At 34.3% G+C, this 12,801-nt stretch overlaps 2 protein-coding genes across 2 annotated transcripts; both read left to right on the forward strand.

Annotated features, from left to right (window-relative positions):
* The first annotated feature begins 5,405 nt into the window (after nt 1-5,405).
* LOC148204737 (F-box protein SNE-like) lies at nt 5,406-6,918 on the forward strand. The gene has a single exon (XM_088104184.1). It carries the CDS (start codon nt 6,261-6,263, stop codon nt 6,711-6,713), a length of 453 nt encoding a protein of 150 aa, XP_087960310.1. The 5' UTR covers nt 5,406-6,260; the 3' UTR covers nt 6,714-6,918.
* A 2,559-nt stretch (nt 6,919-9,477) lies between these two features.
* On the forward strand, nt 9,478-12,801 carry LOC148204738 (uncharacterized). Its single transcript, XM_088096595.1, has 2 exons — nt 9,478-9,872; nt 10,388-12,801. Exon 2 carries the CDS (start codon nt 10,485-10,487, stop codon nt 12,603-12,605), a length of 2,121 nt encoding a protein of 706 aa, XP_087952721.1. The 5' UTR covers nt 9,478-9,872; nt 10,388-10,484; the 3' UTR covers nt 12,606-12,801.

Genomic DNA, 12,801 nt, shown 5'->3' on the forward strand with positions numbered 1-12,801 from the left:
TTTTATACGTGCTGTTTTCTTTTGGAGCAGCTGTTATTTAGTTTAAAACTGCACTGTATTTTCTGTAAATGTGATTAGTTCTGATTAATGGTAATTACTATTTATTGGGATGTTACACTTACCACGAATAATATTAAGTACTTTTGTAAACCTTTTGAGTCTTAAGATTTATTCTAATCTAAATACGTTCTCTGGTCCAATTTACCTGAGTACTTTTGTAAATCTCACCATTGCAAGATTTTTTCGTATATTACTACTACTACTAATTATTATATATAATAGTATAACCTAAAGGCCAGAATTTGAAGTGATATTTATAAAAGATTAAAATAAAAAATAACAAGAAAGATAGCATAAAATCTAAAATAAGTTTGTCTTAAAGAGAAAATAAATTTTCATTCAAGTGTACGATAATTAATTCAAGAGCCAAAATGTTTTCCATATACACTTATGAACCATAGAGTATATTAAAGCCTTTCTATAATGGTCGTTGTTTTCCAAAAAAAAGAAAACTTAAATATTACCTTAAATAATTTTTTTTACAGGCTACATTAACTGAATTAGTCGTTTTATTTCCAAATTATTAAATATTGATAAATGAGTTTGCAGTTAAAAGATTAATACAAACATAAAAAATAATATTTTACTAAATATATACTTTTTAATAATTTTTTTCATAAGATGCATTTTGAAAACACAGTCTTTTTAAAGAGTCATATACTGAAACGGAAACACGCATAAATGCATAGACAATGATAACCTAATTCAGATTTTTTTTGACAATATTTTGCATGTATAATTTTTTTCATTGAATTTATAGTAAGTCAATATAATAATAAAAAAATAATGAATTAGTGAAAAAAATGATAAAATTAATAAAAAAAGACACCTGTATTATATCAAAATACTTAAAAAAATGTATTTTCCTATGTATAGTTGGGCTAACCTAGCTCCTAGCATCAAGCCTTACCTACACAATTTTTATTCAGCAAGTAATGTCATGGCACTGCACCTTCTGATGGTGCAGATTTTATTCACACAAGTTATTTGAGCACTTTCCACCACCTTCAACATTGATGCTTAAAGTTAAAACTGCCACAAAACCTGCACAGTGTGCAATGAGCAGATGCAATGCAGAACGAGTAGCTTTTATAGAGCTTGGAAATGCTAAGTTTAACTGTGGAACTCTGTTATTACTTTATGGTTAACAAAGTTTAATTTTGGATCCAGCAATAGTAACTTCTTCCCCTGTGCTTGTTATTAGTTGTTGGCATGCTGTGAACCACATAGTCATTTGTTTTTATGCCTAACATCACTGTTTTGAAGATGCCTTGTCAGAAAGACATGTAATGTGAGATTTGTGAAGTTATAGGAATTTAGTGTGAAGATTGAGGAAGTTTCTTGCTCTGATCTCCTTGATATAAGGAATAATGAGCAATAAATTAGGGTTGAAGAAAAGACACAAGAAGAAAAACACAAGCCATATTAGCTAAACTTTGAAAATAAACATGAGATTCCACAGTTACCCACTTGTAGCTAAGAGAGTAGTTAGCAGATAGCGTTGATTTAGAACCTCCCTCTCCCTGGCTGTCATTGCATTGTTTGCTTTCCCTCTCTATCTTTCTGTTTACCTTTTACTTCCTTGTTTGTTTCTTTTGTGGATGTTGTTTAAAGCTTTTATCACAACATACTTGTGCTAATTTGGAGATCACAAATCATTGTTCTGTCAAAACACTTTAATTAATTATGTAACCTACGATGATGTTACTGTTCATGCGCCATTAATTAATCACCACAACACCTTTTCTTTTAGACAGAGAGAAAAAAATATGAGACCAGTACACCCAATTGGATGTACTTTTTCTTGAGCGAATTGGGCATGATATCCAGTGGCGATCTTTGCTTTTTTGTCTTTTACCAGGTTTGTGTACTTTCTTTCTGAAGTTACTAAACGAGTGTTTTTGACATTCTATGATATAATAATTTCTGGTAATTCTGGACACTCATAAATGCTCTTGGCATTTAGTAAGAATTAGAGTAAAAAAGAGGAACGACTTACTTTTTTTTTTTTCTAAAAGTTGCATTAGTAAAAATAATCTATCTTGCTTGATGGAAAAAAATAAAAAATCTTACTGCAAACTCGAGTATGTTTCTTAATTTTCGCTCTCTACGTTTTTCTTTAAATATTAGCGACCGTGGATGTTCTGAGTTTTCTAGGTTATTGGTAAGATATAAGTAAAAGACATTTCAGCACTAAAGTTACATTGTAATAAATGTTATTTATAAAAATCTCACATACTTTACTTGAGTTGCATATTTATATCATCTGCAGTGGATTTACCTTTACTTGGATCTAATGAAAGCTGAATCACATTTAAATGGTTTTATTAGTAGTATGTATAGTGAATTTTTACTTTTACTTGAGTCTAATTGAACTTTAATCACCTTTAATTGGTTTTATTAGTAAGTTAATTATGTTTAGCTGTTTAATCCTTTAGTATGTGTCAATATTTAAACATCTTATTTGGACATTAAGATATAGTCAAAATTGTTTTGTGTATTTGCTTTTGATCCTTGTTGAGAGGTTCTCAATCTAATTATGATGTGTTCTTATTGTATATAAGATGTTTTTTAATTAAGAATTAAATATATTTTTAGTTTTTAAATTTAAACGTAAAATTAAAATTTGTTTGCCTCAAATTTTAATACATTTTAATTTAAAAACTTTAAAAATGAATGAATATAGTTATTTAAATGTAAAATAATATTTCAGATTGTCATTTAAGTTATTAAATGATATAAACGACTTAAGTGTCGATTTAAAACTTTATTTGATAAGTTAAAAAATTTAAAACTGTTAAATTAGAAAGACAATGTATATTTATTTTTAAAGTCCGAAAACAATATTGTATCAAAATTTATAATGCAAACACAAAAATATATAATCCTTCAATTACTTAACAATATAAAAACTATCCCTCTATGTATAATTCGTTAAATTATATAGGAATGATACTTAAATTTAATGAGATGAGCAGCACTTCACCATGACAGCACCACCTCTGTTTTTGTTTTCTCTAACCAAACAAACAAGATCAGCCGGATTAAAAAATGACGCGACTATAAATTTTGACCCTTTTCTTTATACTTTTTGATGATAAGCATCTTTACCACCATGAAAGTTATTCCATGATTGGATATTGAATAATCTACAACAACAATAACTCTGAGGATCAAAAAACAGTGGATATAAGTGGAAAAATGAAATTGTGCATAAAGAGATTATGACAGATGATTGGGTATATATACATGTTGACGTATAGATACATAGTATAACTTAAGTAGCTAGTTGACTAATGAGTATGTGGGCACAAGTTTACAAGAAGAAAGTACAAAGGATAGTTGTTGGGGGGAGAAAGAAGAGAGGTGAAAAAAAAATGGTGAAAAATTTGTTGGTTGCAAAGTTTAAAGCCATCTCCTTGTTGTAGTTTTGCAGTTATCGAGTTGCTAAGAGCAAGAATAGGGAACAGTGCCTCCCTCGAGTGTGTCCAACGAACAAGTCCAATTCAATAAAAACAACCTCTTATGACACACTCTCTCTAAATTGCAGTGTGGTGGGAACCACTTTCTCTCTACACAAACCCTAATTAATAAATCAAATGTCAATTTCACGCCTCCTAACAAGATGATATTATATTTTATGCTTTCTGTCTCAAAGGACTTGGTGCTTTGCCTTTGTGGGAGAAAATCCAACCCCATCAGACATTTCAATACTCATTGCCTCACACCATCATCTCAAACAAAAACCCCTCTCACCTTTTTCTTTGTTGCTATTCAAATTCACATCATTTTTTCCTCCTATTTCCTGTACCCTCTCTTTTCTATTCCTGTGTCTCCCAAGGAAATAACTTTAGTCACTGCTTCCTTTCAAATTTGGTGAAGCATCATTCACCCTCTTTCCTTTCATCACCAAAACTTTTTTCTACTTCTGCTTCCCCAAATGCACTGTCACTCTTCATATGCATGCCAACTTGATTGCAAGGGGAAAATCAAACTCCTTCATCTTCTTGTCTTCAACTCAACACAGCATCTTTCTCAGTTTCTTCCAGTCCACATTGATTAATCAAAATATAATTAATGATTCTTAGGTCATAGTAATTTAATAAAGAAATGGAAATCATGGTATCAATTTTTATATCATGTCTGATAGTCTATATCGAGGTTGATGTTCACCGATACACTATCAATTAGACTGGAGTCTAACTTCTTAAGAAATTGATGTAACTTTTAACTCAAAATCTTAAGATAACGAATGAATGAATTTTAACCTTTTAATTTTATATATTTATTTAATATGAAACTTAACATCGTTACGAACGAAATATTAGGAAAAGGTGATAGACAGACTAAGATTATTATACTTTAAAAACTACATTAGTCTATCGGTTTTATTTTATAGTTAAACTAAGTGAATGAAACATTTGGTCGAATAAGTTCGGGGCATAAGTCAAAATGAAAAAGATAATTTAACCAAATCTTGAAAACTGATGGAATCCAAAGTTTTACTTGGAGCGTTGGAAAGGGAAATTATGTTTCAAAAATATATATACAGAGATCTGATGCTATCTATACGATAATAGGCAAGGAGAGTCAACTCTGGCTTGATGTTGTACTTAGTTTTGTATAGTTTAAAATGTAAAGTTTTCAACCTTATCAGCGCACTTGCCAGCTGTTAATGCATACTGGTATCATACACATGCATTGCAGTGTCTTGTCCCATTTTGCAGTCGTGTATATGCTAATAATAGTAACAAATAATTACATTTGTGTATTACTTTTTGCCACATTTTCAACTCATGAAGAAGAAGAAAACTGTAATTCAACACTTTCCTACCGCACCAAGTAATATAAGAAAGATGGTACGAAGTTACCGTATAATAACAACCTTTCATCTTTAACCCGAACAATTTTGATACAACATTTATATGATTTTTCGAACTCGAAATTATTAAAAATTTAACGTCGACTAAAGATGATTTTTTTAAAATTAAATTAAATTTAAAATCTTTTATTTAACTTGATGTTAGAGACAAATTAGAGCCTATGTTTTTGTTAACAAAAACAGCTTATCAGTCATTGTATATGTATATGGAGACACTCATTATTTGTAGCATGAAATGAAAGAGTGAATAATAGTAAGATAGAGGCAAGGAAGTTATAGAAGGGATGTAGTGCATAGGTACCCCATATCTAGAGGTGTAGGGTGAAGAAATAGATCATAGATTGGTGACGAAACAGGGATGGCCCCATAGAGTGGTGGGAAGTCTAAAATTCAGACTTGAGTACTTGACTTGAACATGTCATAAAAAGTTTAGAGAAAAATGAAAAATGGTCCAAAGTCTGGTCCAGAAAAAACCAGAAAACGTCTGCGTAGAGTGTGTGACTATTCAAGCAACGGCAGCAGGAAGCATACGAAAAATTCAAAGGGAGAGAGAACTCTTTTTCTACACTCTATCTCTCTGATCCGCAACGGTTCTCAAGCGATACAAGGTATTTAGAGAGAATGCAAACAACAACAAAAACAACAAACACCAAATCTGCTCACCCCGAAACCTATATAGAAAACCAACAACAGGAAAAAAGCACCGCATCGGTTCCAGTTCTCTGCTTTGGACCTTTCTTTTGGCCCCTTCTCTCTCCTCGATACTCACAACAACACAACCTCTTCTCTCTCTCTACATGCACACAACAACTCCAACCACAACCACAGCAACAAACGACTCTCCAACGTAGTAACAAATGAAAACGGTCTCACCCTTCACAACTTCACGTTTATTCATTCATTACTTCCCCAAAGTCAAAATACATCTCTCTTTTCACATCCAAAACCCCACCTATTCCCCCACATACTTTTATTTTATCATTTTGCTTATTGCCATTTATTAACACTTTTTTTTTTCCATGACTGATGTCTCGCTACATCGTTTTTATTTGCAAAATTTACGAGTCTAGTATTATTCGAAGAAATCCAACGTTTGTGTCCCACACCAACATTGCTTCACCTTTCACATGCCACTCTTTCTTCTTAAACCCACCACTTCCTCTTCCACTAGCTAGCTAGATAAATCTCTCTCTTTCTCTCTTTCTCTTTCTCGCTTTCTCGCTTTCTCTTTCTCTATCTATCTATTTCTTTTTCTCTTCTCTTCTCGCTGTGCTTGTGTGCCATTAATTGATTTTGTGTGTGAACGGTGCTGGGAAGAATGGTGCAGGAGCAGCACCGGGGAGAGCGAGAGAAACGGTCTAAGTTCTTCATAAACGACAACATAGACATTCTTCGGGAAATCCTGAAACGACTCGACGGACCCTCGCTGGGTGTGGCGGCGTGCGTGTGTCGTCTGTGGTGCAGCCTCACGCGCAACGACGACTCTCTCTGGGAGCATCTCTGCTTCCGCCACGTCTCCACGGCGTCGGTGCGCGCGGTGGTGGTGGCCTTGGGCGGCTACAAGCGTCTCTACATGGTGTGCGTGCGACCGGTGCTGAGTCGACTCGGAGAGTCGGAGCGAGTTAGGAAGCGAGTGTGGACTCGGCATGAGGTGCAGCTCTCGCTCTCGCTCTTCTGCATTGACAGCTACGAGAGGCTCGGAAGTGGAAGGATCGCCAGCGACGCATCCGCATCGTCCCTCATGTTCCTCTGCAACACCATCAACGTCTGATCTCATCTCATTTTTGCGCCTTCGGTATTATTATACACCAAATTAAAAAATATCACTAATTTCTTTGTTTATTCTATCTCTTAATTTCCTCATATCATAGTTGAATTAGGACATATCAATAAAAAAAATGCTTGTAATAAGCGTGGATTATTCCTCCTTTCATATCTTTTATTTATTCATATGCAGCTTCTTCGTTTCAAACTCACTCCATTTATTTTCATTACAACCTTCTTGCTTCCTTAATTCATATTATTATTATTATTATAATAATTATAATTAATTATTTTCGGTGGAAAAAACCTTTTAATGTCGGAACTACATTAAAGTTCAATTTAATGTTTGATTACACCGCGGCATTAGGTAGCTTAAGCCCGTTTTAGAAGTGATTATGGTACGCCACAAAGCCAGAAATAATTGACTTTTACACAATAAAATGCCTTTTCCACAAACAAAGGAATAATGTTATTTTTGTACAAGATTTTACAAAAACTATAAGCTTTTCACTTTTTTTAATCTCTCTTTCATTACACATTTGTTTCTTCTTGTTTTCAATTTGTCTCACTCTGGTGTATTGTTGTGAGGATTTGTTCCCAAGATATTAATTAATAACTAATATGAGTTTCACAATCTATGATGACATTTGAAATATATAAAACTATTATAAAGGTATGAATATAGTTCGTTTGGGTTTTCATAGAGCATGATTTGTTCACTGTAACATTAGACTATTTAAAGTGTTAGTATGAATTTTATAAGAGTTTAACATAATTTTGAAGTATAATGTTTAAAAGCTTGTTATATAGTAACTCTTTTTGATATATATAAACAAACATATAAACGCAGTAAAGTGGGTTAAGGAATGTAATTATGAGTTACTAAGAGTATAGTCTCGAGACATTTTCGTAGAAAAGGTACATCATAATCAAAACATTAATACTGTATAATTCTTATTTACTTATATATAAATTTACTTTTTAAGTCAATCTTTTTTTTAAATAGCGTAAATCCTACTCTCTTTTTAGTTAAAAAAATATGTTTTCGGGTTATTTATTAAATAAGTCTAAGTCAAATTAAAGTAAACTATCTAAATGTCCAATAATTCCTCAAAAAGAAATGAATTACTTTAAAGTTAAGATTCAATTAAAAAACTTGTACGAATTTAATTTAAAATAAGATGTACATCAAACGCAAAGTATAAGATTACAATTGACAAAGCATAAACACATATTTTATCCAAAAAAACAAGTAATCAGAATTTTATTTGAAAACTAACTAATCTCTTTTTTCGTTGGATTAATCCATTTAGAACAAAGTGGTATTTCTAGTCACCATTTTCAAATCAGAGCTTAAACAGCTGTCATGTTTTTTTATTATTCTCAAACTGGTACGGAATCCGACATAAAAGTTTAATGTTTGACGGATAAATCATGGAAAAAACAACGCGATATCATATTAGATGTCAAAGAAAAACAGATATAAATACGAAATAACCATATAATTAATTAAATACAACACATACTCTTATCACCATTAATTCTTCCATTCAGATTTCCCTCACTCTGGAATACTATTTTCGAATGTTCTCTTGGTTTATTTGATGAAATTATACGTTTTATCATTAACATTTATAATCTATCAATCAAGTGAAACAGGAACAAAATTGTAAATATAATAAGGACAATTTTAAAATAAAGTATAAGATTTATTGAAGGTGAAAAATGATTTACTGAATGTGAATAAAAAATTGCCTGAGTTGAGAGCAGAGTATAAGATAATTTTTTACAGTGTGACAGTGAGTGAGTAGTGTTGAAGAATACGAAAAAGAAAAACAAAGTGTCCTTCTTACATTGATTGAGACAGAGCAAGCAAAATCAACACAGTGGACAAACAAACATGTGACTGTGATCATTGACTCAAAGTGTGCATCCAATCCAACCACTTCAATTTTTGGCACAACCAGATTTTTCAAGATTCAACTGTTGTCCCATTGATTCTGTACTCAACATCATTTCATTAATGTTATTTTTGGTCCATGCTTACATTAATTTCCTTCTAACTTTCGGCGACCAATGTCATTGGGCCTTCCACGTTAGCCCAAATCCATCTCTTTTTAAGTCCAACTTATTTCACATCGACAACGTTAAATCAATGTCAGAACAACTCAACCTAAAACATACAAAACTCAAGTTCAAGCTCGTAAATCCAACTGAAATACAATGCCTCAAAATGTTCTATCCAAAAACAAAAAGAAAGAAAGATAAAAATAGATACATTAACTTATCACAGCATAATTACGTATTTAGTGTTAATGAGTTAAATTGTGTAGTTAAAGTCTACCATAGTGGTAATCAAGTTTGAATTTAATATAATATATATTTATATAAATTACTTAAATCACGCGTCACCAGGCTGGTGGGTTGTTTTAAATAATTTTTCTATAATATTTTCTATTAATTTTTCATTTTATTTGATGAAAAAAATGGTAATTTTAAAAAATAAAATGACCAATGAGGAGCATTCACGAGATGTCCTATGCCCGTCACTGGTAATTCTCCAAATCATCATCCAACCTCGCACCAACTATAGAACACACTCTCTAACTTCTAACTTGCGCAAAATATATAAATTTTTTAATAATTTAGGCTGCAATAAAACATATAAAAAATGTGAAATAAAGGAAAATAATACTATTAGATTTTTCTAAAAAAGGGGAAAATAAAGTAATAAATATGTCATGCAGTCATTAGTGATTACGCACCTACGGTGCACGTTAGGTTGTTCCAACCACCTCAGTAATAACAGCGTTTACTTGCTCAGAAAATTATCATCATTTTATTTATAATAATTCCTATTTTATTTGCAACTTTCTCTTTCTGATCGGCGATTGTCGGAAGCTCCTATTCATCGCCGCCACCTTGCGCCGAATCGGACCCACTTCGGATCCGAGAGCCACCCGAGCCCTTTCTTCCCGATTTTTGTTTCTGTGGCAAAGGCTTCACCTTTACCATTTACCACACACCACTGTGTCCATACAAATCGGGTTCTGTGTTTTCCTGTTTTTAGCGCAGCAAGCGAGATTCACACTCAATTTTGCTCTAATTTCAAACTACACGTGGCGATCTGGCTCTTCTTCAACACCCCATTACCGCTCCAATCTGAGTTAGTTTTTTGTTGTTATTATTATTTAAATTATTGTGTTTTTTTTTTTTGCATCTGGGGTTTTGGTTTTAAATAAATTATGAGTAATGATTTTGGGGGGTTTTTGGTTTAGGTTTTCGATCTCTTCGAAAGTTGTAGGTTTTTGTCAAATTTAGTTGAATTGGGTGCTGATTGAAAGATGGGTCATCTCTCCCTCTCTCCCGTTTGATTAATGTTATTGATTTTGAAATTGAGAGATTTAGGAACTTTAGTCGTTTATGAATTGTATATGGAAAATTGAAAATTGTGTTTCAATTCATTAAATGTCACGATCTGTTTCTCTTACTCCAAAATTTGGGCGTACTGGATGGGCTGTGCTTGGTTTCTCTTGTCAGTTCTATATTAATGTTGGTGTTTATGTTTGTTTATTTTACTAAAATGTTTGAGTTGGTGTTATTTGGATCTTAGATGGAAGTGATTTTAGTTTTAAAATTAAAAATACTTACTTATTCTTTTTGTTCCAAAACTGTTAGCAGACATGGAAACGAGGTTATATGTGATATTGGAAAAGATGTTGGGCGGGTCTTAGTTTCTGTTTCAAGAGTTCAGTTGTGAAGTGAGTTTTGTTCCTACATGGAAGCGAACAAGGAGGAAGCACTTAAAGCGGTAGAGATTGCTGAAAAGCGATTTGCTGTGAGGGACTTTGCAGGTGCAAAAAACTATGCTGTAAAGGCTAGAACACTTTGTCCAGGATTAGAGGGTATATCGCAAATGGTGGCCACATTTGAAGTTTACATCGCCTCTGAGGTCAAACATAATGGTGAGCTAGATTACTATTCGATTCTTGGATTAAAACCTTTTGCAGATAAGGAGGCTGTGAAGAAACAATACAAGAAGTTGGCGGTGTTGCTTCACCCAGATAAGAACAAGTGTGTGGGAGCTGACGAGGCATTTAAGCTTGTTTCCGAGGCTTGGACTTGGCTATCAGATAGTGCTATGCGCAGTTCTTATGATCTCAAGAGAAATGCGCAGTTGGGTGGGACTAACCAGATGAATCTGTCTCCTGCCCATGCTACAGGGGCTGCAGGTTATAACAAATGTTCCAATTTGTCAACCCCTCGCGGTGGGCTTGACACCTTTTGGACAATCTGCACCTCTTGTAAGGTTCAGTACGAGTATCTGCGCAAGTACGTGAATAAAAGACTGTCTTGTAAGAACTGCCGTGGCACTTTCGTGGCTGTCGAAACTGGGGCGGCCCCGGCAAATGGTTCATTTCCATATTGTCCTTGGTCATATGTGCCAGGAAATGGGTATGCAAGTCATTCATTTGATGGTGTCTCATATGTTCCAACCACTGCCCCCTATTTCAATGGGAATGGGGTTGCAGGATATCATTCTGGACATGGATATGAGTACGTTCCAAATGTTTCATTTCAGTGGGGATCTGCTGGAGTTGTTAATCAAAACGGATCAACTACCTTACCTGCTGATTCTGTCAATCGGGCAAATGGAAATGTGAAGAGGGGAAGACCAAAACTCAAAACAGGAGCTGATAAGAGGCATCATGTAGCAGAGATCATGGTGAATACAAATTCAGATGTACCATTCTCCTATAGTGAACCACAGGAAGATAAACTAAGTAGACCTGACAAGAAACAGAAAGTTGTTGTGGGAGGCACTTTCAGAAATGGCTACGAAGAAAAGGGTTCAAAATGTGGTCTAGAGGCAATAGTGTCTAACGGAAATGATAGCACTGGACACGGTCAGAAACCTTCCTGTGCAGTTGAAGTTCAAACCAAACATTGTTCCATGGCACCGGCATTTGATGCAAGAAAATTATTGATTGAGAAAGCCAGGACAGTAATCAGGAAGAAACTGGAGGAGATGAAGCTGTCATCCGAAGTAGAATCTGCAGCTCTGAAAGAGAGAGAAAAATCTCAAGCTCAAGTTGGTCCAGTAAAAAGAGAGACATGTAGAAAAACAGCCCTGAATGTTTCTGGTCTACAGCTAGAGAATGGGAAAGCTGGTCCAATCTCAATTACTGTCCCAGATTCTGACTTTCACGACTTTGATAAAGATAGGTCAGAGGAATGCTTCAGGCCAAAGCAAATATGGGCCCTGTACGATGAAGAAGATGGAATGCCACGGTTGTATTGTATGATCCGTGAGGTCGTGACTGTCAATCCATTCAAGATTCACATCAGTTACCTCAGTTCCAAAACTGATAGTGAGTTTGGCCCAGTAAACTGGCTGGATTCAGGTTTTACCAAATCTTGTGGAAATTTCAGGGCCTTTAATTCAGATGTTGTTGATCAGGTTAACATATTTTCTCATGTTCTAAGTCAGGAGAAGGCTGGTCGAGGGGGTTGTGTCCGCATATATCCCAGAAGTGGAGATATTTGGGCTGTGTATCGAAATTGGTCACCAGACTGGAACAGATCTACTCCAGATGAAGTGAGGCATCAGTATGAAATGGTTGAAGTGCTGGATGATTACTCTGAGGATCTTGGTGTTTGTGTTAGTCCCCTTGTTAAGTTGGCTGGATTTAAAACAGTATATCAGAGTAACACCGACAAGAGTGCCATAAAATGGATACCCAAAAGAGAGATGTTGCGGTTTTCTCATCAAGTACCTTCTTGGTTGCTGAAGGGGGAAGCCGAGAATTTGCCAGAAAGGTGTTGGGACCTGGATCCGGCTGCAACTCCAGATGAGCTTCTTCATGCTGCTGCTACAGAAGAACCAACCGCCTTGTAGGTTATGCAATAGTGAAACAATTATTTGGGTTGTGCTTTAGCATTCTTCCCACAGTATTTTAGATTTAACTGTACACTAAGTCACACTTGGTTAGAGACCAATGAGACATTAACCACGGATGTTTTAGAAGCTGAAATTTTATTTTGTAACATTTGTCTAGTACACTTTCAGATTTAGTGATTGCTTGTTCGGTAAA

This window comes from Vigna umbellata, chromosome 1 (genome assembly GCF_029865625.1).
Source record: "Vigna umbellata cultivar VRB3 chromosome 1, Vumbellata_1.0, whole genome shotgun sequence".
Taxonomy (NCBI): Eukaryota; Viridiplantae; Streptophyta; class Magnoliopsida; order Fabales; family Fabaceae; genus Vigna; species Vigna umbellata.

Excerpts from the sequence above, each read along its gene's own strand:
- LOC148204737 (XM_088104184.1), top strand. The coding sequence starts at position 6,261 with ATGGTGCAGGAGCAGCACCGGGGAGAGCGAGAGAAACGGTCTAAGTTC.
- LOC148204738 (XM_088096595.1), top strand. The coding sequence starts at position 10,485 with ATGGAAGCGAACAAGGAGGAAGCACTTAAAGCGGTAGAGATTGCTGAA.